Source organism: Prionailurus viverrinus, chromosome B2 (genome assembly GCF_022837055.1).
Source record: "Prionailurus viverrinus isolate Anna chromosome B2, UM_Priviv_1.0, whole genome shotgun sequence".
Taxonomy (NCBI): domain Eukaryota; kingdom Metazoa; phylum Chordata; class Mammalia; order Carnivora; family Felidae; genus Prionailurus; species Prionailurus viverrinus.
In genome coordinates this window covers 107,329,755-107,350,348 of record NC_062565.1, presented here as the reverse complement: position 1 = coordinate 107,350,348, position 20,594 = coordinate 107,329,755, and the positions used below count along the sequence as shown (strand labels likewise).

General features: G+C 34.3%; 2 protein-coding genes across 3 annotated transcripts in view; one reads left to right on the top strand and one right to left on the bottom strand.

Moving 5' to 3' along the window:
• CEP85L (centrosomal protein 85 like) overlaps positions 1–20,594 on the top strand; it is a 168,073-nt gene that overhangs the window by 50,479 nt on the left and 97,000 nt on the right. For both annotated transcript variants that reach the window (XM_047858481.1, XM_047858480.1), the window contains exon 3: positions 610–1,397. In XM_047858481.1, coding sequence (XP_047714437.1) covers positions 610–1,397 — 788 coding nt within the window. The remainder of the gene's footprint in view (positions 1–609; positions 1,398–20,594) is intronic.
• PLN (phospholamban) lies at positions 6,777–18,059 on the bottom strand. Its single transcript, XM_047858483.1, has 2 exons — positions 17,940–18,059; positions 6,777–9,348 (listed from the first exon to the last, which is right to left on the bottom strand). Exon 2 carries the CDS (start codon positions 9,246–9,248, stop codon positions 9,090–9,092), a length of 159 nt encoding a protein of 52 aa, XP_047714439.1. The 5' UTR covers positions 9,249–9,348; positions 17,940–18,059; the 3' UTR covers positions 6,777–9,089.

Sequence of the window (20,594 nt, the reverse complement as noted above, 5' to 3'; positions counted from 1 at the left end):
AAGAAAGAGAATCCCAAGCGGACTCCCAGCCTTTAGTGCAGAGGCCGGTATGGGGCTTGAACTCATGAAGTGCAAGATCATGACCTCAGCCGAAATCAGGAGTTGGACGTTTAACCCACTAAGCCACTCAGGCACCCTACTCATATTTCTCATTTGAATTAGAGTTTGGGCAGGTGCTAAAATGTTTAAGTGTGGCATAGATTTCCACAGTTCAGGAAAGACCATGAAAAATACATTTTCTGGTAAAGTTATTTCTGGGCTGGATGATGAATAAGACCTCTCAGTGAGGAGATGGATTTTTCTTTTAAAAAAGTAAAAATAATTAAATAAGGTGACTATAAACCTGTTTTCTAGTCCTTTGTCACCTGTAAGTAGATAGTAAATGGGCATATATTCCATTGTGTATCCATTTTTAGAAAATAATATTTGAAAGTATGTTTGGTTTATTTCAGGTAAACATAATGATAATAAACTCATTTTGATAAAGTATCTCTGAAAAACTTGTGCTGGGAAACCATATTCAGATATTTGTTTTGGCATTTCACATTTAGACCCTTCCCCCCCACCCCCATTAATTATAACTAATTTGACATTCTTTTCTCTTTCCAGATCATTCAACTTCAAGTGGCACATTATCTTTTAAGCCTAGTCGGTCGTTGGTTACTCTTCCTACTGCCCATGTCATGCCGTCTAACTCCAGCGCTACAGTTTCCAAACACAGGGAATCATTGACGTCAGATGGCTCAAAATGGAGTACTAGCCTCATGCAAGCATTGGGAAACCACAGTAGGGGAGAACAGGACTCTTCACTAGACATGAAGGACTTCCGGCCACTCCGGAAATGGTCATCTTTATCCAAACTCACTGCCCCGGATAACTTCAGCCAGGGTGGCATTGTACACACTGAAGAGTCAAGGAGTGGTTTGGAAAAGACAGGGAGAGGCAAGGTTTTAACCTCGCAACTAAGAACAATTGGGCCTAGCTGCTTACATGATAGTATGGAGATGCTTAAACTAGAAGACAAGGAAATAAATAAAAAACGATCGTCAACTCTGGACTGCAAATATAAATTTGAGAGCTGTAGCAAAGACGACTTTAGAGCTTCCTCCTCCACCCTTAGGAGACAGACCTTAGACATGACATACAGTGCCTTACCTGAAAGCAAGCCCATTATGACAAATGCAGAGGCTTTTGAACCTCCGAAATATTTACTGCTTGGTCAACAGGCAGTAGGTGGAGTCCCCATTCAACCTTCTGTGAGGACACAGATGTGGCTTACGGAGCAGTTGCGGACAAACCCATTGGAAAATAGAACTACAGAGGACTCTTACAGTTTAGCTCCTTGGCAACAGCAGCAAATTGAAGAGTTTCGACAAGAAAATGAAACACCAGTGCAGGTATGGCTCAAAGTCTAGTGTTTGCTTCCCTCCAGTGGATGTTACGAGTACAGTAGCACACTTGCAGTAAGCGTATGACAGTGTGTCCACAGACACAGATGGTTTTGTTTTTCCTCTTTCCTACAAGTTACTAAGTTTATAAAAGTTGCTACAAGTTTATAAAAGGTATAAACTCCCAAAGTATTGTTTGGATAAACAAAAGTTAAACAAATACTTGAGGCTGATTAACATGGAAAATTTAAAATCTTGTACCTAACTTAGTTTTCACTTTCCTTCTCATTTGTTAAGTGGGCATAAAAATAAAGAAAAATATACTTAATTTAAAGAAACTTGAAACAGACATGGGGACTGGCACAGTGTAATTGGAAAAACAGTAATTCTGGAGTATGAGGTCTTGGATTTTATTTCTGGTTCTATCAAATTCAGAACCTGGATGATTTTCTACCTGTCATTTAATGCTTCATTTCTTTGGGTCTTAGTTTCTTTTCCCTTTCTTCTTTTTTTTTTCTTGAGATATAATTGACATATAACATTACATTAGTGTCAATTCTACATCATAATGATCTGCTATGTATGTTTTGTGACCTTATCACCACAATAAATTTAAGTCTGGTTAACGTCCCTCACTATGCATAGGTTCCATTTTTTTTCCCCTTGTGAGAACTTGTAAGATTTTCTCTTAGCAACTTTCAAATATATAATACTATATTATTAATTATAGTCATCATGGTGTATATGATGCTGTACAAGTCACATCCTCATGACTTATGTATTTTATAGCTGGAAGTTTGTCTTTTGATTCCCTTCACCTATTTTGCTCACCCCCAGCCCATGGCAACCACCAGTCAGTTCTCTATATCTGTGATTTTTTTTTTTTTTAAGGTTCTATATGTAAAAGATCATATGGTATTTGTCTTTGACGTAATTCACTTAGCATAATGCCCTTAAGGTACATTCATGTCACAAATGGCAAGATTCCATTTTTTTTTTTTCTAATGACTGAATAATATTGTTTGTATATGTACCACATTTTGTTTATCCAGTCAATCATCAGTGAGCACTTAAGGTTGCTTTCATGTCTTGGCTGTTGTAATTAGAGCTGTAGTGGACATAGGAGTGCATATATTTTGGGGAGTTAGTGTTTCCATTTCTTTCAGATAAATACCCAGAAGGAGAATTTTTTAATTTTTCATTTTTTGAGGAACCACCCACACTGTTTCCCATAGTGGCTGCATAAATTTACATTCCCACCAACACTACACAAGGGTTCTTTTCTCTCCATATCTTCACCAACACTTATTATCTCTTGTCTTTTTGATCACCGTTCTCACAGGTGTGAGGTGATAACCTCATTGTGGTTTTGATATGCATTTTGCTGATAGTGATGTTGAGCACCTTTTCATGTATATGTTGGCCATGTGCATGTCTTCTCATTTCTTCATCTATGAAATGAGAAAGTGGAAGTAAAGTTATTTATAAAGTTTTGGTGGTGTTTGAAATCTATTAGGTTTATAAAATAGAATGTGCTTATTTTAAAAAGATTAAGTTGGGTATCAAGATTTATTAATCAGTTTGAGGAAAGCACTTTATAAAATATCACATATAAATAAAATGGGTGTGTATCCCCTAAAGTAACATGTAAATGTGTACATTTTTTTTGATCTGGAAATGTTTTCTCTTCCAAGATAATTTCCACAGCTCATTTTAACTGGGAAAGCAATTATCTGTAGAATTTTCTGTAAATTCTATCATCCATTTTTTATTAACAGTATTTTCTGAAAGAGTATTACTGAAACAGTAATTTTCTGAAATTAATTCTGTCAGAAATTACAAACTTTCCCTTAGAGAAAACATTTAAAATTAACTATTCATTACTGCTACTAATAAAAAATAATAAAGATTAAAGGAATATATTCTATGGAAGGATAAGGAGATCACTTGTCTAGAAACCTCACAAATCTGAGTATAGTCCCAAAACGTACACACACCCTGTTGTGCTACATTCACAAGAGAATCCTTAACACGTCCCTTGTGCCTTCCTTACTCTTGTTTTGGGCAAGACTGCTTATAGTCTTGATTATGTATATTCAAATCACATAACCAAACAAGCATTATTATGATGTCTGAACTACAAATCAGAAAAGAGCAACTTAACTAGACTTGTGATTTATCAGTTCAAGTGATTGAAAGATAGGAAATGTAATTTTTAAAAGACTATTGTATTTTATTTTTTAATTAAAAAGTTTTTTAATTTTATTTTTGAGAGAGACACACACACACAGAACATGACGGGGAGGGGCAGAGAGAGGGAGATACAGAATCTGAGGCAGGCTCCAGGCTCTGAGCTGTCAGCACAGAGCCTAACTCGGGGGCTGAGCTCATGAACCCCGAAATCATGATCTTAGCTGAAGTCAGATGCTTAACTGACTGAGCCACCCAGGCGCCCCTGTTATATTTTAGTTCTCAACTGCTTTGTGATTATAGGAGAACAGGGATCAGGCATATACTTTTCCAGCGGGTATTTTTGCACAGAATTGTAGTAGTTCACAGGGTGCTGAACCTTTAGTAGGTTGTGATAACCTACCTTAGTAGGTATGATAGAAAGGTAACTGAGAAAATTGGATGAATTGAATTGAAAGAAGCAAGTCCTAATTCACTCATTCTGCTCAGAGAAACCTCTGCTGTAAACTAGGTTTTTCCCAATCTTGAAGCAGTGCAGAGAGGCTAGGGAGCTTGGAGGTGCACTCTAGAGCCAGACTTCTTTTTAAATCTTCTCCCTAGTACATGTAGAGGAAGCAGGCTACAAAGGGACAAAAGTTGCACACGCCCTGGAATGTCCTGCCTTTTGATTAACCATATTTGGGATGGTTTCTTTGTAGTGCTCTTAAGTTTTGTAGTAGAACGATGAAACCAGGTAAAGAACACTTAAGACACTTCAGTTGCTATGTTTAAATGATCACTTCTCTTATTCCCTTCTTGGACTATTACAGAAGTAGTCTTCAGTGCCTTCTCCTTGGAGCCTCTAAGTGCTGCCTTGATTATAAAAGTTCTCATCTTAATTGTTTCTTAAAAGACTTAAAAAAATTTGACTTCCTTTTAGTCTAATTTTTATATAAAGGGAAGAGCCGTAATGAGGATTGGCCCATCTGATAAATTGGGAGAATGTGTATGATTTGCAAGCACAACTGCTAAACTCTCACCATGAAAAAACCGTCTTTTTACAACTATGGAAAGGAATTTGGCTGAGAGTCACAATCTAATACCACCATACATTTATGTAGAACTTTAGCTTATCTCATTTGATCTTAACAGGTTTTTTTTCCACTGCTTTTGTCCCTCAAAAGGTTACTATTGTAATGCGGAAGTTTTGCTCTTCTTAGGGATAATCATTGACTTAGCCTGGCAGTCTAATGTTCATGCTGTTCCTTGCTTCCCATGATTTCCTGCTAAATCAGAGTGCAGGTAGTATAGTACTCTGAAACGTTTTCCTTTGTGAATGAAGAGAAGCCATCTGTGCCTTGAGGTGGTTAGAATATATATACACCTCCATGTGCAAACTGTCTTTGGGTCTTTTCTCTGTACTATGTTGTCCCTCTCCTGTCACCCTTCCCCAAATCTCTCTGACCCTACAAAGACTATGATAGAAGAGAAAAACAAACAACAAAGTCTTGTCTTCTCTTTGGAGAGAATGTATCCCTTACTATGTCCCTCTTGTATTTCTTCTGTGGGGAGCAGGGGAATGGGATGGGAATGGAAATTGTATACCTCTGTATAAAACAGTATCCATTGGGTTCCTATAAGCTCACAGTGCGTCTCTCAGGTAGTAGTGAAGAAATGGACTCTATGGACAAAGTTGTTTATTCTTTTTTTCTCTTATATTCCCTAGGATGTTTCTAAGTTCTGGGTTGCAATTATTTTTTATTTTTTATTTTTTTTTAATTTTTTTTCCAACGTTTATTTATTTTTGGGACAGAGAGAGACAGAGCATGAACGGGGGAGGGGCAGAGAGAGAGGGAGACACAGAATCGGAAACAGGCTCCAGGCTCTGAGCCATCAGCCCAGAGCCCGACGCGGGGCTCGAACTCACGGACCGCGAGATCGTGACCTGGCTGAAGTTGGACGCTTAACCGACTGCGCCACCCAAGCGCCCCTGGGTTGCAATTATTAAAAAGAGGAAGATAGGAAATTCTTCCTAATTAAATCATGCAGGGGCTTGATCAGCCAAGATATTGACACCTAATGATTTCAACATTTTTTCTGGAAAATTTATAGAAATCAAAAATGTAAATAAAAATTTGATCAAATGACTTAAAGTGAAATGACTTGCATTTTGTTTAACATGATAAGAGGTTGAAAAAAGTTTTATTTATTTTATTTTTTTATTATTATTTTTTAATGGTTATTTTTGAGAAAGAGACAGAATGTGAGTGGGTTAGGGGCAGAGAGAGAGCGAGACACAGAATACGAAGCAGGCTCCAGGCTCTGAGCTGTCAGCACAGAGCCCGACATGGGGCTTGAACTCACAAGCTGTGAGATCATGACCTGAGCCGAAGTTGGATGCTCAACTGACTGAGCCACCCAGGCACCCCCTTTTTTTTAAATGTTTATTTATTTATTTATTTTGACAGAGAGAGCTCGAGTCAGCGAGGGGCAGAGAGAGAGAGAGAGAGAGACAGGATCGCAAGTGGGCTCTGTGCTGATAGCAGCGAGCCTGATGTGGGGCTCAAACTCAGGATAGGTGAGATAATGACCTGAGCCGAAGTTGGAGGCTTAACTCACTGAGCCACCCAGGCGCCCCTGAAAAAGTTTTATTTTTAACATGAGAGTGTTTTTTGTACTCTGTTACATACTATGAAAAAAAAGTTTTCTTTTTTTCTTATTTTTGTGTTGTTTATCTTTAATTTTTTGTTTGTTTTTATTGGCTAAAAAAATGTAACTGTGCATTGAAAGATGTGGACCCTATGACAGTCTAAATAGTTAGGATGTGAGATTGTGATACATTTAATATGTAGCTAAAAAGCATATAAATGGTTTTGTATACATGCTGTAGTAAATTAGTAATGTGTTTGACTTTAACCTTTCAATTTTTCTGCATAGTATTGGCATATAATTTTATGCATTTTAAAGTTGTGCTTTTACTTACCGGCAGAGCAAATATTTTCTGAAAATTTATTATTTTCCCACTTTGCCTGAAGTCTAAAAAATAATCAAAAGGAGAAGTAAAAATCTAGACAATAGGAAATTCATTACTTTATGTAGGTCTGCCCTCTTGTGTCTGTATCAGGAAATCTTGATCTTATTTTATTTGAGAAAAGCCACTGAAAACCTACAAGATCAAAACTACTTGTAATTAGATTGTTTTATGGTCATATCAGTTATGAGTTTATTAAAGAGAGATTTCACCGAGTTCAAAACAGTTCTTTTTATTGTAGGTGGTTTACATTAAACAAACATTTTGAACCAACTAAAGTATAAAAGGAACATTAAACATTGAAAAATTGGTTCATTTTTAGTACCCTGTAAATTAAGAGTAGAATTTATTCTACAGGAGAAAGAACATTTGATATTTAAAAAATTTTAAATACATTGTTTTATTATTTCTTACTCTTTACATATCATGATAAACAGAATAAATAAGTTCCATTTAAAGAATAGCTTTTTGTTCTATATTATAGTCTGAGTTACAGTATTCTGTAATTTTCAAGAAAAAGGTTTTAATTTCTGTTAAGGGCAGAATGAAAACAAAAAACTTACTTCTGTTTTACTTAGGAAAAACCCCATGACTTCACATTTTATAGTTTGATGTTGATGTTAGAGAGAACAATATAATGGAAGGCATAAAATTTGGCATTTCGAATTTTCCACTTATTTTTAAGATCAGTGCAGCTAATAATAGAACTTGATTACTTTTTTCATAAGTAATTACTGACACCAGTGAGGTAAATGTATTGCTTGTTATTTATAAGCTTTTTAATTGATGTTAGGGATTTCCAGACCATAGATGAGGCTTTGCTGAAGAAATCTCCCTGTCAGTATGAGATCCCTTTTTCCTCTTTTCTCAGATATCAGTGAACCAAAACTGTCTCCCTCCCCATCTCCAGTACTTCTCAGATGCCCAGAAAAAAAGCAGTGTCTCCTAGACCACACTGTTAGTAGCACTTGTACTACAAACCAGAGTTGGTATACTGACTTTTCAAATTCTTTTAGTAACCTCATTTTGGCAAGTCAGTAAATTATGTGTTTTCTACTCTTTTAGTAATTGCTATATTAGTAATATGTCTTGAATTGAAGCTAAAATTATTGGATTATGCAGTATAGGTATAAATTACTTTAGGCCTGATTTTAAACTGAGTCAAATTACTTAAATCATGTCATTTTGGTGAATGTATTTTCCAACACCACTTTTTTTTTTAACTTCCATTATGAGTTGGAAGGTATTTTTAAATGATCACAGGGGAAATTGAAAATGTATTCAGCAAGAAAATAATTGTAGATTAGCGTTGCTGGATTTATAACTTAGCATGGTAGAATGGCCTGCCAAGTAGGTAGGTATTGACCATCTGGTTGATAGATTAAGGAAAATAGCTATATCCTCTTAATAAACAGTAGGACAAGAATTTTGTGTCAAAATGTGATCAAATAATTAATTGGGGGGAACCCAAATTTTTATTTTTTAAATGCTTTAAATAATATATATTTCTTTTATTCTTTTAAAAATTATTTTCCTTGCCTACATTGAGTATGAGGTTAGAATAGAAGACAATCTATAAAATCATTCTAAAGTGTTAAGCTTTCATGATTCAAAAGACATAGTGTAGTAAGTTATATACTCAGATGATCAACTATAGTGCCTTAAATTAAGGTTAGATTCTAGTAGTGTATTAATAATTATGGCTAATTATACTATCAGCTGTTAAATTAACCAGTAGTTCTCATCTGACGATCATAATGTACTAGAGAGGACAGATTTATTGTTAGCCTATGTATACTAGAATTCTGTAATTCTTTGAAAAAATTAAGAGAAATTTTATTTATGTAAGCGTATGGCCTTGCCTTTTCATATTTGTTTTTCATAAAGCTTAAAAATGTTAGTGTAGTGTAGAGAAAGAATACAATTTCTGTTTTAAAATGTAGGTTTTGAGAGTTACTACAAAGACTTCTGAATGATAATAACAAAAGTAAATGATGTGAGGAATCCATAGGCTATTTCAAATGATGACACTTCATTTGAGTGATTAGTTTGGTACAAACTTGGTGAAAACCTGAAAAACACTTAAACATCGGAGAGGCTTTTGCAGTACAATATACATTTACCCCAAAAAGTGAAGCTAATGCTTTATAGGTGAAGTGAACGGGTTAACAGTGCAGTTTCAAAACTAAACTTCTAGTTCATCCTCAGAAGAAATTTGGGATAGAAACTTACAAGCTCTGTAAAGGAATTTGATAGTTACATTATACACACTTATAGTCATTTTGAAGTTAATTTTTGAAAATAAAGCTCCTTTCATGTTTACAAGATCCCACAGATGAATACATTTGCTAACAATTGTTTTGTTCTGAATCTTGACCTTTTCACAAAGAAATTCTTCTACTTAGGAAGTGGTCTGGTATGTAGTATTTCCCGTTCTTCATGGGATGACAGATTTTATGCTGTTGGTGACAAGTTGCATCACTGGGGATTGCAGCAGAACTTCAGAGAAGCATCACAATGATGCAGATCAACAAGAGACATATTAAAATGAGACAGAAATTTATAAATAGGTTCTGGAGATTTTGACGTGCTTGTTGAGGCATTTCAATGGTTGAAGCTCTTCTTATAGCAGAGCGAGTGAGGTATTGGACTTTCTCCATGATGCAAGGAAAGCAGGAAGTCTGAAGTTTTAAGTGGTGAAGAGGAAGGTAAAAGCTGGCAGCCAGTTGTGAGCTCAATCACTGTCTTCCGTTAGGTAGCCTGGAATGATAAAATAGTGAATGAATTAGGATCATGTGTGTAACCTATTCTCTGAACAGGTAAAAACACAATTTTGTTATTAATTCATCTTCTTCATTGTTATTTGTATTTATGACATCAAATATGTACATATTGATATGACATCAAATATTCATGCATACACACACACGCACATACGTGTTTCCCTATATCTGTCCTGAGTGTGTGTCTTTTTTGGTAGGGTCACCGTGATGTCTCATTCGTCTTGTGTTCAGAATGTTAATGACTGCAGTTTTTGCCTCGTCCTCTCAAAATGACTAGCAGTATAGTTAGGTTTAGGGTGCAGCTCATTTTCTACTATTCCCTTGAGCAAAAGTTCTCACATACATAGTTTTATTAAGACTATTTCTCTGAGAGCATTATTGTTGTGAACATTAGTGCATTGATAGCTTCAGAGAAAATCTGATAAAAAGAAATGCATACAATAAATTATTTTCCAGATGTTGATTTTAGTCCAAAATAAAATAGTTAAATGAGAAGTCTTTTATCAGAACTATAGATTCAAATGTTTGTCATTCCTTTTTATGATTTTATAGTTTTGTAGCATATGCTGTCTTGAGTTACGTTTTAACAAGACGATATTAAATACTGAAGACTGTCAGGCTCAGAAGGCATAGTACTAAAACCATCACTATCTCACTGTGTACACAGTTCTTATTAAAAAAAATTTTTTTTTAATGTTTATTTTTGAGAGAGAGACAGAGTGCAAGCGGGGAGGGACAGAGAGAGAGACACACACACAGAATCTGAAGGAGGCTCCAGGCTCTGAGCTGTCAGCACAGAGCCTGATGTGGGGCTTGAACCCACGACCGTGAGATCGTGACCTGAGCTGAAAACGGACGCTTAACCAACTGAGCCACCCAGGTGCCCCTACGTAGTTGTTATTTAGAAATGGCCTGTACTCAAGAGCAGTGGTTTCCGTTTGCTTTTTTTCAGAGCTTCCATAAATTATTCTTCCTAATTAATTGATTAGTTTCTGCCTAATTAATTGTGGTAATTAATGAGACAAAATAAAACTTAATGCATTATTATAGAAAAATTAGAGATTAGAAATTATAAATTGAATGTCTGGAGATAATAGTTTACAAAGATTTGGGGATATTTTATTGTCAATTAGGATATTTCTATATAAATTTTGAAACAAGAACAATTAGAAATTGAATAAAATATAACCATAATCAACTGCCCAGAGATCATGGCTGTTAACATTTGTTGTTATGAAGCTGTTGATCAAGATATTACCACCTTCCCCAGCTTCCAGGTTTCATTTTCTCCCTAATCTGTATACATCATGTGAAAACCCAGTTCAACCAGTAAGCTCCGTTTCTGAGAGAGACCAGTGCTGAAGAGAGCAGAGGGGAGAACTAAAAGAATGGGAGAGGGGAATATATATTTTAGGCATGATCAGGGAGAAGGAGGCATTTCGTGTTCCCAAAACACCGTGTGGTATATGGTTACATTCTGTAGTTCTGGTACCTCATCTTGGCTCTGTTAGGTTTGAATCATATATTAGACTGGGTTTTCATTTGGCTGTAGGCTCTGGCCTCCTTTCTGGTATTGGTATGTAGTGAGGAGATCCAAACAACTTACTAACATCAAATTTCATTCTCTTAAAGACTTGGTTACAGCCTGTGTTTCTCTGGCATATGTATGTTTGTAGCATATATTCCTCACTGTCCCACACCAGTGGCTGTTAATTTATAACACCCCTCTACTTAGTAGATTTTAGAGCAGCTTAAATATGTTTATTTAATTTAATTACTTTTGTTTGAATTCCTCAGATAAAATACTATAGGAATAAAAGCTTTTTTTTTTTTAAAGAAAATGAATTTTTAAAGTTTTTTCCTGCTTATATTTATTTGTGTGTTATAGATATAATGAATTTATACTATTGGGTAATGGTGGGGAGGATCCCATTATTAATTTTTTTATGTATTTGACTAGTTTGTAAGAGGATATATAACAGAATAGTTAAGAAAGGAATGCGAACTAACATTGGTCATCCCTATTTGAACTTACATTTCTGTGAAGTCCCACAACTTAAATGGTCTAAAAATTCTGAATGTAAATTATTTTGAGATAAAACATGGAAAAGGAAGAAGCTGTCTAGTTTTTCCTCACGAAATGTGTATACACGAGTCATTCCCTACCCTGACACTTTGATGAGTGGTACTTCAGTCACATGAAACATGTCACCTTTCCATAAATACTTCATTGCCTTTTTTGATTCTGTCTTTTGCACATGTTGTTCTGGCTTTGCCTGGAATGTCTACCCTTCACCCCCCCCCCCCCCCCCCGGTCTACCTTTGATTCTTTGCCAGGCAAACTTCAGTTGATCCTTAAGGCCCAGTTTAAATATCACTTCCTAATGAAACTTTCCATTACTCATTAAGGTAAAATTGGTTGTCACCTCTGCTGGTTTTCAGTTGGGTTTTAGTGTTACCTATTTCAACAGTGCTACAATTTTTATTTACATGTCCTTGCCCACAAGTAGGCTTCTAGTTCATGAGTATAAGGAACCACATGTTTATTTTGTGTTCTAGTATGCAGTGCATGATTGTTACTATTTGAATAAATCAATGAAGTTGAACAAGGAATTCTTATGATTTACTTTACTGTTTCCAGAAGATTGTTAATTTTCTAGTGCTGTGGCTAACCGATTAGCCAGTTAGAATAACAGAATTTGATAGTTGAACACATAATCTCCAATATTCTTCTCAAGTCTCTATTACAGGTGAAGGAAATGAAGCTCAGAGGATTACAGCTTACATAAGTTGTTGTTAATATTAACATTAACCTGAACGAAGCTTTGTTCAGATGGGTATTTGGTGTTTGTGAAATATAAACAGTTAGGCCCTAGAAAGATGAACTCTTCTGATGAAAGTATGATGAATACGCTTTAAAGATGATATCATGGCAACAGGCAGCTATGTTCCTGAAAACAAATTGAGTGTAAAGCCAATAATCAAAAATAGTGTCGTTTCCTGTCAAACTTAGAAATATGTCGTTATTCTAAACTAATTTGTAGCTGCTTAGAATCTTATGCTAAAACCAAAACCAAATCTGCTTTATATACTGAAATGTTAGTTGTATGCCTTCAGTTTATTGGGCCTGATTTATTTCCCAGTGCACAACCTGAAATGTGTTGAGTCCTGATTCTGCTGAACTTCCAAAATATGTATGATGATAATTAACCCAGAATTCATCCCTATAAGATGGGTCTTCCTGTTGCACATTGAAAATTGAAAAGCTGTGTGGCAACAGGACAATCCTATCTTTAGAGTTGTCTGTGACCTTCCGTGCATCACAATTTATGACATGGTTGTCAGGTGTTTACCATTCTTTTCTCTGCACTCACAACATCCTATGAGGTTAGAACTCCTACAGTCTTTTTTACCCCTCCATTCCTTAGCTGGTAATAGAGTAATACTTGATGGAAGGCATAGAAAAAGTAGTTTCATTAATTTAGGATAATCAGAAAGAGATTGTATTGGGAAGTTGTGAACTTGCATCTGGCACCAGTAGCAATGGAGATAGAAATTAGCCCTGCTCCCCTTTTTAAAAGAAATGTGTAGATTAGTTGTTTGGGACAGCAGGAATAGAACACTTTAAAAGTTAATTCATCACCCAGGCCCTAGAATCAGAATATTCAAACTATGAAATACTCTTTGATAGGAGTTTTTGACAGGTTACCCACAGAGTATTTTGTTGTATATCTGTGGGATCTATTCTAATTTTTAGAGGAATGGGAAGAATAACTCTACTATTCTTTGTAGGATTTATAAAGTTTTTGGTTGTCCACTTTTCCTGATTTGCTCAAAAAAGTGAAATTGAGAAGTAAATACTGTCAAGTTCAAGATAATACTCTGTTTCTTTGAAGTAGAAAAAGGAAAGAGACAAACCACATGGGATGCTAATCTTTCAACTAATATGCCATGGTAGGCAACATTTTGGATGGAAGGTACTGTGTCAGCTTCTGCAGGGGTCCTAACTTTGTAGTGTTTCCTGTTTCTTAATTTATGAGATACATTCTTGTGCAAAACAATCCTCAGTCTCAGTAGACTTTGGAAAACTTTTAGTGGTCTGCTTTATTACTTGCTAGGACATTGAAGCCTTAACAATGCTGTGTATGGTAAGCAGTAATCTTCATCCTCAGTGTTTTGCATGACTTTCTGAACTTCAGTTGTTTGGGGGTGCTTTCTCTGCTGAAACCATAAATTCCTGAGATTATATTTGGGGAATTCAGAATTTTGCTTCCTTTTTGGCTGCTTATTCTTTTAGTAAATCTGCGCATATTTTCCCAGTAAATTCAAGTATTCCAACACTATAGTCTGACAGATACTTTCTAAGAATTTTTCCCATGTAATTGGTTCAGAAGATTAGACCTATGTATATTAAGATTATTTTGGGGTTTTATTTAGTCTTACTCTTCGCTGTCATTTTCACAGATAATCTGGAAGTGATTGTGTATGTATTTTTTTGACTTGTTGAATTAAATCAGGACAGTTCGTCATTAGAATCATAATCAATCTGTTGGCATCCAGAAGTTCACTTTGGTGAAATACTTTTCCGTTTGAGATTGCCTAACTTGGAGGTTCTGTTTGAAGTTACTTTGTGGCAGCAGTATTCCACAACTTTGTTGGTCCACACTGGCTATCTTAAAGAATCTTCAGGCTGTTTCTGCCTAGTTATGAAAAGAATTGTGTAAATATAAAAATCTCAACCTCTAAGTTGACCCCATAATGACATTATCACTGTAAAGCTCTGCCTTGAGGAAGATCCGTTAAACAACAGCATAGAGAGATTTTTCTCTTTGAAATTGTCGCATTGCTATTGCTATTTTGTCTGTAAGCTTGTCCTTGTTATCTGTTTATTATGTTAAAATTAATTTAGTCACAGTTAAAATATTCTTTTTAACCCTGTAGTAGTTGAGACTTCAGATTCTTCTTTTGGGGGAAAAGATGTGTGAAGGGAGCGTAGGGGGAAGTTTTAAGGAAAAATGAATGCCAGTTAAATATACCCCCACTAATCTGAGTGAATTGGTCTTTTTTTTTTTTTTTTTTTAAGTCCTTGAGGTGGAGTACATTTATAAAAGCACTAGAGGTCCTCAGTTGACTGTGAATGCACTTGAGTGGAGCCATAGGCCCAGGCTTCATTTTCACGTGTTTATTTGGTAATACATGCTTCAGAATTATGTAGGGTAAGAATATTGAAGTACAATTTCTAGAAATGTTCAGAGAGACAATGTATTATCTGATTTACATAATTGTAATTTAGATAGATTATTTCCTTGATTTTTAACCTTTAGGTTTATTCCTTTGCTGCTCTGACCAGCAGTGTTAATTGACTGTGTAGATTTAAGTGAGTCATTTTCATAGCATAAATAACAAGGCAAGATTCCTCTCTTCAAGCATTTCACAATAAATGGGGTGGAATACTTTAAATGGTAGAGTGTGAGGAGGTCAGTAATGAAATTGAGGAAAGGTAAGGGTTTAATATTGGAACTGGAATATAGTACAGAACTGTGGTTTTTGTGAAAAGTTTTGAGAAATTAAACTTAGTTTTTAGGTATATAGGCTAAATAGATTAAAGGCATGAATATTTTGGGAATGAAACAAATTAAATAAAAGGAAACATTGATTGTAGCATGTTACATTGTTTTTAAAGCCTGTGCAGTTATTTTGAGTTTTGCCTTCCATGGTTTATTGCTTAATAACAAGGATATCTATAACTTTCTAATATCCCTGACTTTAAAAGTGATTAGGAGGTGGGGCGCCTGGGTGGCTCAGTCGGTTGAGCGTCCGACTTCAGCTCAGGTCACGATCTCACGGTCCGTGAGTTCGGGCCCCACGTCCGGCTCTGGGCTGATGGCTCAGAGCCTGGAGCCTGCTTCCGATTCTGTGTCTCCCTCTCTCTCTGCCCCTCCCCCGTTCATGCTCTGTCTCTCTCTGTCTCAAAAATAAATAAATGTTTAAAAAAAAAAAGTGATTAGGAGGATATTATATAGGTTTTTAAGGGTATAATGCCCCATGTGTAAAATAGCTTTAAATGAAATGGAGTGGTTTCAAATTGAAATAGAAGTTTGTGTCCTCTAACTTTACATTTAGAGTACCATTAACAGTATTTGAAGTCTTTTAGTTTATTTTGCTTTGCCAATGTCATGATATATTTTTAAGCCATGTTGATCAGTGGATGTGATGTGCATGTGGTTTAGAGTTCTAAAATTTTGGCTCCTGCCAAGGTACCACCATTTCCTAGCTTTGTGACCTTGTAATTCACCTTTTTGCATCTGTTTCCTAATTTGTAAAATAGAGATGCAGCACCAAACATACAGGGAGTTAAAAGAATCAAATGAAATATTTGTATACAGCAGTACATTTAGAAGATTGTTCAATAATAAAGAAGGAAGTTTTAATGGACCCTCTTTATTTCTAGAATTGGCAATAAATATACAGTCTAACTTAGAGAGTTAATCTAATCTTTACATTTAATTTTTACTTAAGCATTTAATGTGTTAAATAATTTAACACATTACACAATGTATGACATAATACATTTAATACATTACAATGTTTATTATTTTAAAAAATTTTTATACAAATATTTTGTTTATACAGATGTTCTATTTCCAATTAATTAGAATAAGAAATAACATATAAAAATATATAACCAAATGCACTTTTTTCTAGAATATTATTTTCCTTTATGTCCACTGTCAAAAACATTTTGATATTTGCGTTTTAGGAAATGATAGTAACTGACTTAGTAAAGCAACTTACTTTAGCTTTTTCACGTTTTTAAAACATTTTTCATAATTTAAAAACATCCTTCATATTTCTCCTATTTCATCTGATACTTTTTTTTTTTTTTAGCCCTTAGTTTTAAAAATCCTGTCTTGAGCAATAAAAGCAGTACTTAAATTTCACCTTATGATAGAGATAAATTGGGACAAAATGTCTGGCACTAGGGCATTTATGTTTGAAATTTGAACAACAATCACAGTAACTGTGTGATTTCTATTAACCTGTACACATTTTTAATCTAAGGATAGCTTTAATAGCAGAATTTGTGCTCTTTCTAGAAATTATTAACTTTTTGGAGTAGTATGTGACGTGGTGAAATTCTGGTATCATAAAAGAGCTCATGAATATCTCATTTGAAGTGTGAGAATGTAATTTGATAGGTATGTGTGTAAAAATGCATAAATATACATATATAAAACACCAGCACCAAGTGACTTTTATATGATAGCAAAGGAAAAACATTTTATGAGTATAAAGATAATAGGAGACAATTAGAGTACCTCAGTGGTAGACAAAAATTAGAAATGTTTTTGCATGTCTGAAGGAATTCTGCTTGTGGAATTATAAGTTCTTTTCTGTAAAAAGCAATAGAGTTAATTTGTCATAAGAACTTAGAATTCTAGAGGTAAATTTTATTTTGTGGCATACATATGAAATAAAAATTAGATAAAATCGATGTAATACTCTTTGTGTCCTGGCAGAGATTTAAGAAGGAAGACACATTTTGTATATTAAACTGAGGATTGGTAATATCAAGAGTAAGTGGAATTCAAACAGAGGTCATAAAATTTATTGTATCATCTTCATTTTTGGGCATTTTTAAAATTTCTTTCTCCCTTGTCATTCCCCCCTTCTAATTGCAGGATAGAATAATGAGAAACCATGGAGAATGGTAACTTGATAACAGCATGTTCATTATTAATAGGCAGAATAAACATTTTATCAAATTAACTCAAATGAGATACTTAGGAATATTCTGCCAAAGTAATGTCTCTTTATTTAAAAAAAAATGCTGAATTAGTATTCCCTAATTTTACATGTGTTTTTGATGGGTGTTTAAAATTTTCTAAACTTGTTATTCATGATATAACGCTGGATTTCATATAAGTAACCGAATTTATTAAATCTTAGAATTCTTTTTAGAAGTGTTTGTTAAAAGTTTAGTGGACTTTATAGAGAGGGAAAAAGTGTTTAAACACATTTTAAAGGTAGGTTGTTTTATATTGTTTAAAACTCTATTAAATATCTACTGTAAGGAATCATCATATTGGAATAGTCATGCCAGCAATATGCATGTTTTACAATCACATGACTGTTCATAGTATCACGGATGCAAATAGAAGCCCAGTCCTATCCTGATTGTCAGCACAGTAACATATCAAGATGAAGCCATTGTTTTTGCATGAAGAAATAAAATCTCCACTACCACCAAATAGGGTAACATAATTGAAAGATATTTTAGTTGGCAGAAATTCATTTTTGAAAAGCAAAATAAAAATGAAAGTCAAAAATGATAAACCAGTAACCAGGGTCAAAGATGATGCAACCCTTGTTATTTTAAATTTAAATCTTGTTTACTGTCGCTCAACGGATATGCATTTATTTAGAGATTAAGGTTTTTGTCATATTAAGCATTTTATTTAACCTTTGAACTGAAATTTATAAAATACGATTAAGTCTTGAAAAAGTTAAGTAATTTTGAATATTAGAAAGCAAGAATGACCAAAATCAGTGAAATCTTTTTCTTACCTTGGCTGTTGTGATGATCACAATATAGAGAGTATTGTGAGTTGTATGAAGTCTTATCGGTGTTTTAGTTAGAAAGTTTTCTGACTCTGTTACCAGACTTCTGGGAACAATTGAAGTAGGTGTAGGAGGAAAAGTATTCTAGGGAGGTCTTTATGATGTCACACAAGCATTCTGAAGTTATGATTGGTTAGCCTTAGTCTTATCACAACCAAAGTTTTTAGAATGTCATTTATCTTACTTTAGGTGTGGAAAGGTCATTAACACTTTGTGCCACATTTTTTTGCTTGTATTTTTAAAAAGTATATGGGAGATAAATGGAAAACAAAACAAAACAAAACCAACCTAAGTTTTCAGTAGTATAAAGCTCCTTTTAAAGATTCATGAATCTTCAGGCTTAGAAATAATTGTGTACTAATGGTGATAATGTTGAGGAACTAAAATAGATATGTAGGAATTTTAATAAGTGATAATATTACTAGCTTAAGTCAAACAACTTTCATTGTGTTGTTACTGCTATTGCTCTAACACTATAGTTTCATAATGCTAGTTCCTAACATACAGTAATTAAACATTTTCACAGGATGAAATTTTATACCTTTTACTATCTAGTTTTCTTTCTTCATACCACTATGTATATGGGATGGAGTGTGTGTGAGAGACCCAGGCTACTGATTTCAGTTTAAAAAAATAGCTTATCATACAGTTAAAATAAGAACTAATACATGTATTTGTGTTTTCTTCAGTTAGAGCTTTAACAATATATTTATGAACAATAATTATCATATTTAAACTGATGTATACTACCCCAGGAAAAGTTACACTTTGCAAATTTCAGAATTGAAGATTTTTTAGCATCTGCATTCAACTACCATAAAATATTATTAAATTTTAATAAGCTCAGACAGTGTCAAGAGGAACTTTCTGCTAAAAATGAAATAATCAGATTCCTAATCAGTGGCATCCTAGTTAATGATACTTTATTGAAAATAGATGTGCATTTTGTTAGACATTTAAGTTGTGTAATTTTTCTGAAAGGATTGACTCATTTAATGCATCAGTTGTTCCCATGAAAATTACTATACAAAAGAAATTTTAGTAAATGGAATGATATATGAAGTTTCTAGAACAGTTTAAGAATAGAGCTGGGAAATAATTCGTTTGAAAAGCTATGCATTATTTTCCTATTTACTCTGCTTTTTTGTTTATACTGTATATTTGATTTACTTAAATCACCATACCTGCAAATTCTAATTTTTAAATCTTTTCTGTAATTCTGGAGGAGTTATCTGTTAATTTTATATATATATATATATATATATATATATATATATATATATATTCATAGCAGAGTGAACTCGGCCTGCTTCACTTTCTTATGGGTAACTAAAATGTGTTGCAGCAGCTGCGTATGTGTCCTTAAATGGAGATGGTTTTGGCTTCTTCCAAAGAAAGATAAAATCCTTCTCTAGAGCAAATCTCTTGTTATTTAAGGAATCAACTAAAACTAATAGAAAAATAATACTTCAAAAGACCCTCTGTGAACATTGCTAAGGGAAAATTTATAACTTAAAACCCAAAATTAAAAAAATTGCATGAATAGTGTTTGACATTTTGCTCAAAATGCTATGAGCATTTTTTTCTTTCAGTCCTTACATATCAAGGATCTCTTATTAATACTATCAATTTCCAGTGATAACTGAAATACAAAACCTAGGTTTGAAATACAAGCCTAAAGTGGGACACAGTGGTTTGTCAAAGATCACACCTCTGCTAAGCACAGACTGATCCGGATCCATTTAGTTAACAATTCCCTGATAGATGGGCATGTTGGGGGGACAGAGTCACAGCGTGAATATAGATTTCACAGAGTAGCATACATCAAGTAAGAAATTTTAAGATGGTGATAGGTGAATTATTGAAAACTGTTATTATTTTTAGAAAGTCTGCTTTAAGCTTGTTTGCCAGTTAGTTATGCATTCACTTGAAAATGAAGCTTAGGGGATAGATCGTTATATTATAAGCACTTCTAGTTCTAAGAAAATACAATTAGTAATACTGAGGTAAACTAAGAAATTGCCATTGATTGAAGAAAATATGCCCTAGATATCTCACATGTTGACATGTTTGCTTAAAACCCATACACAGGCATGTGCACACACCCACCTTAGAAGAGATGCTGACTGTATGTGTCATAGTTGGAAAATGGAGACAAAAACTTACTTTGTAGATTTGTACATAGTTGTGGAGCTTCTGGGTTTACCCTTTTCCCTTTGGTTACCTGCTGTTGCTGCTTGTTATTAGTCCAAATGGAGCTCTAGGAAGTGTTGCCATTTAGTTTTAGCTTGATTGCTCAAATAAAAAGTTGTTTAGAAGGAGCTTTGTCATAACAATTGCAACAGTATTTTAACTAAAGCCCATACTTTATTGAGATTTCCTCTGTTTTCTCTAGTGTCCTTTTTCTTTTCCAGGACCGTATCCAGGGTACTAGATTACATTTACTAGTCATGGCTCCTTTGGTCTCCTTGGTTTTGACAATTTCTGAGACTTTGCTTTTTTGAATGACCCTGACCATTTTGAAGAGTGCTGGTCAGATATTTTGTGGAATGATCCCCAATTGGGATATGTCTGATATTTCTCTCATGGTTAGTTAGACTG

What these genes read in the sequence shown, in the direction of transcription:
- PLN (XM_047858483.1), bottom strand. Translation starts at nt 9,248, where the DNA reads ATGGAGAAAGTCCAATACCTCACTCGCTCTGCTATAAGAAGAGCTTCA.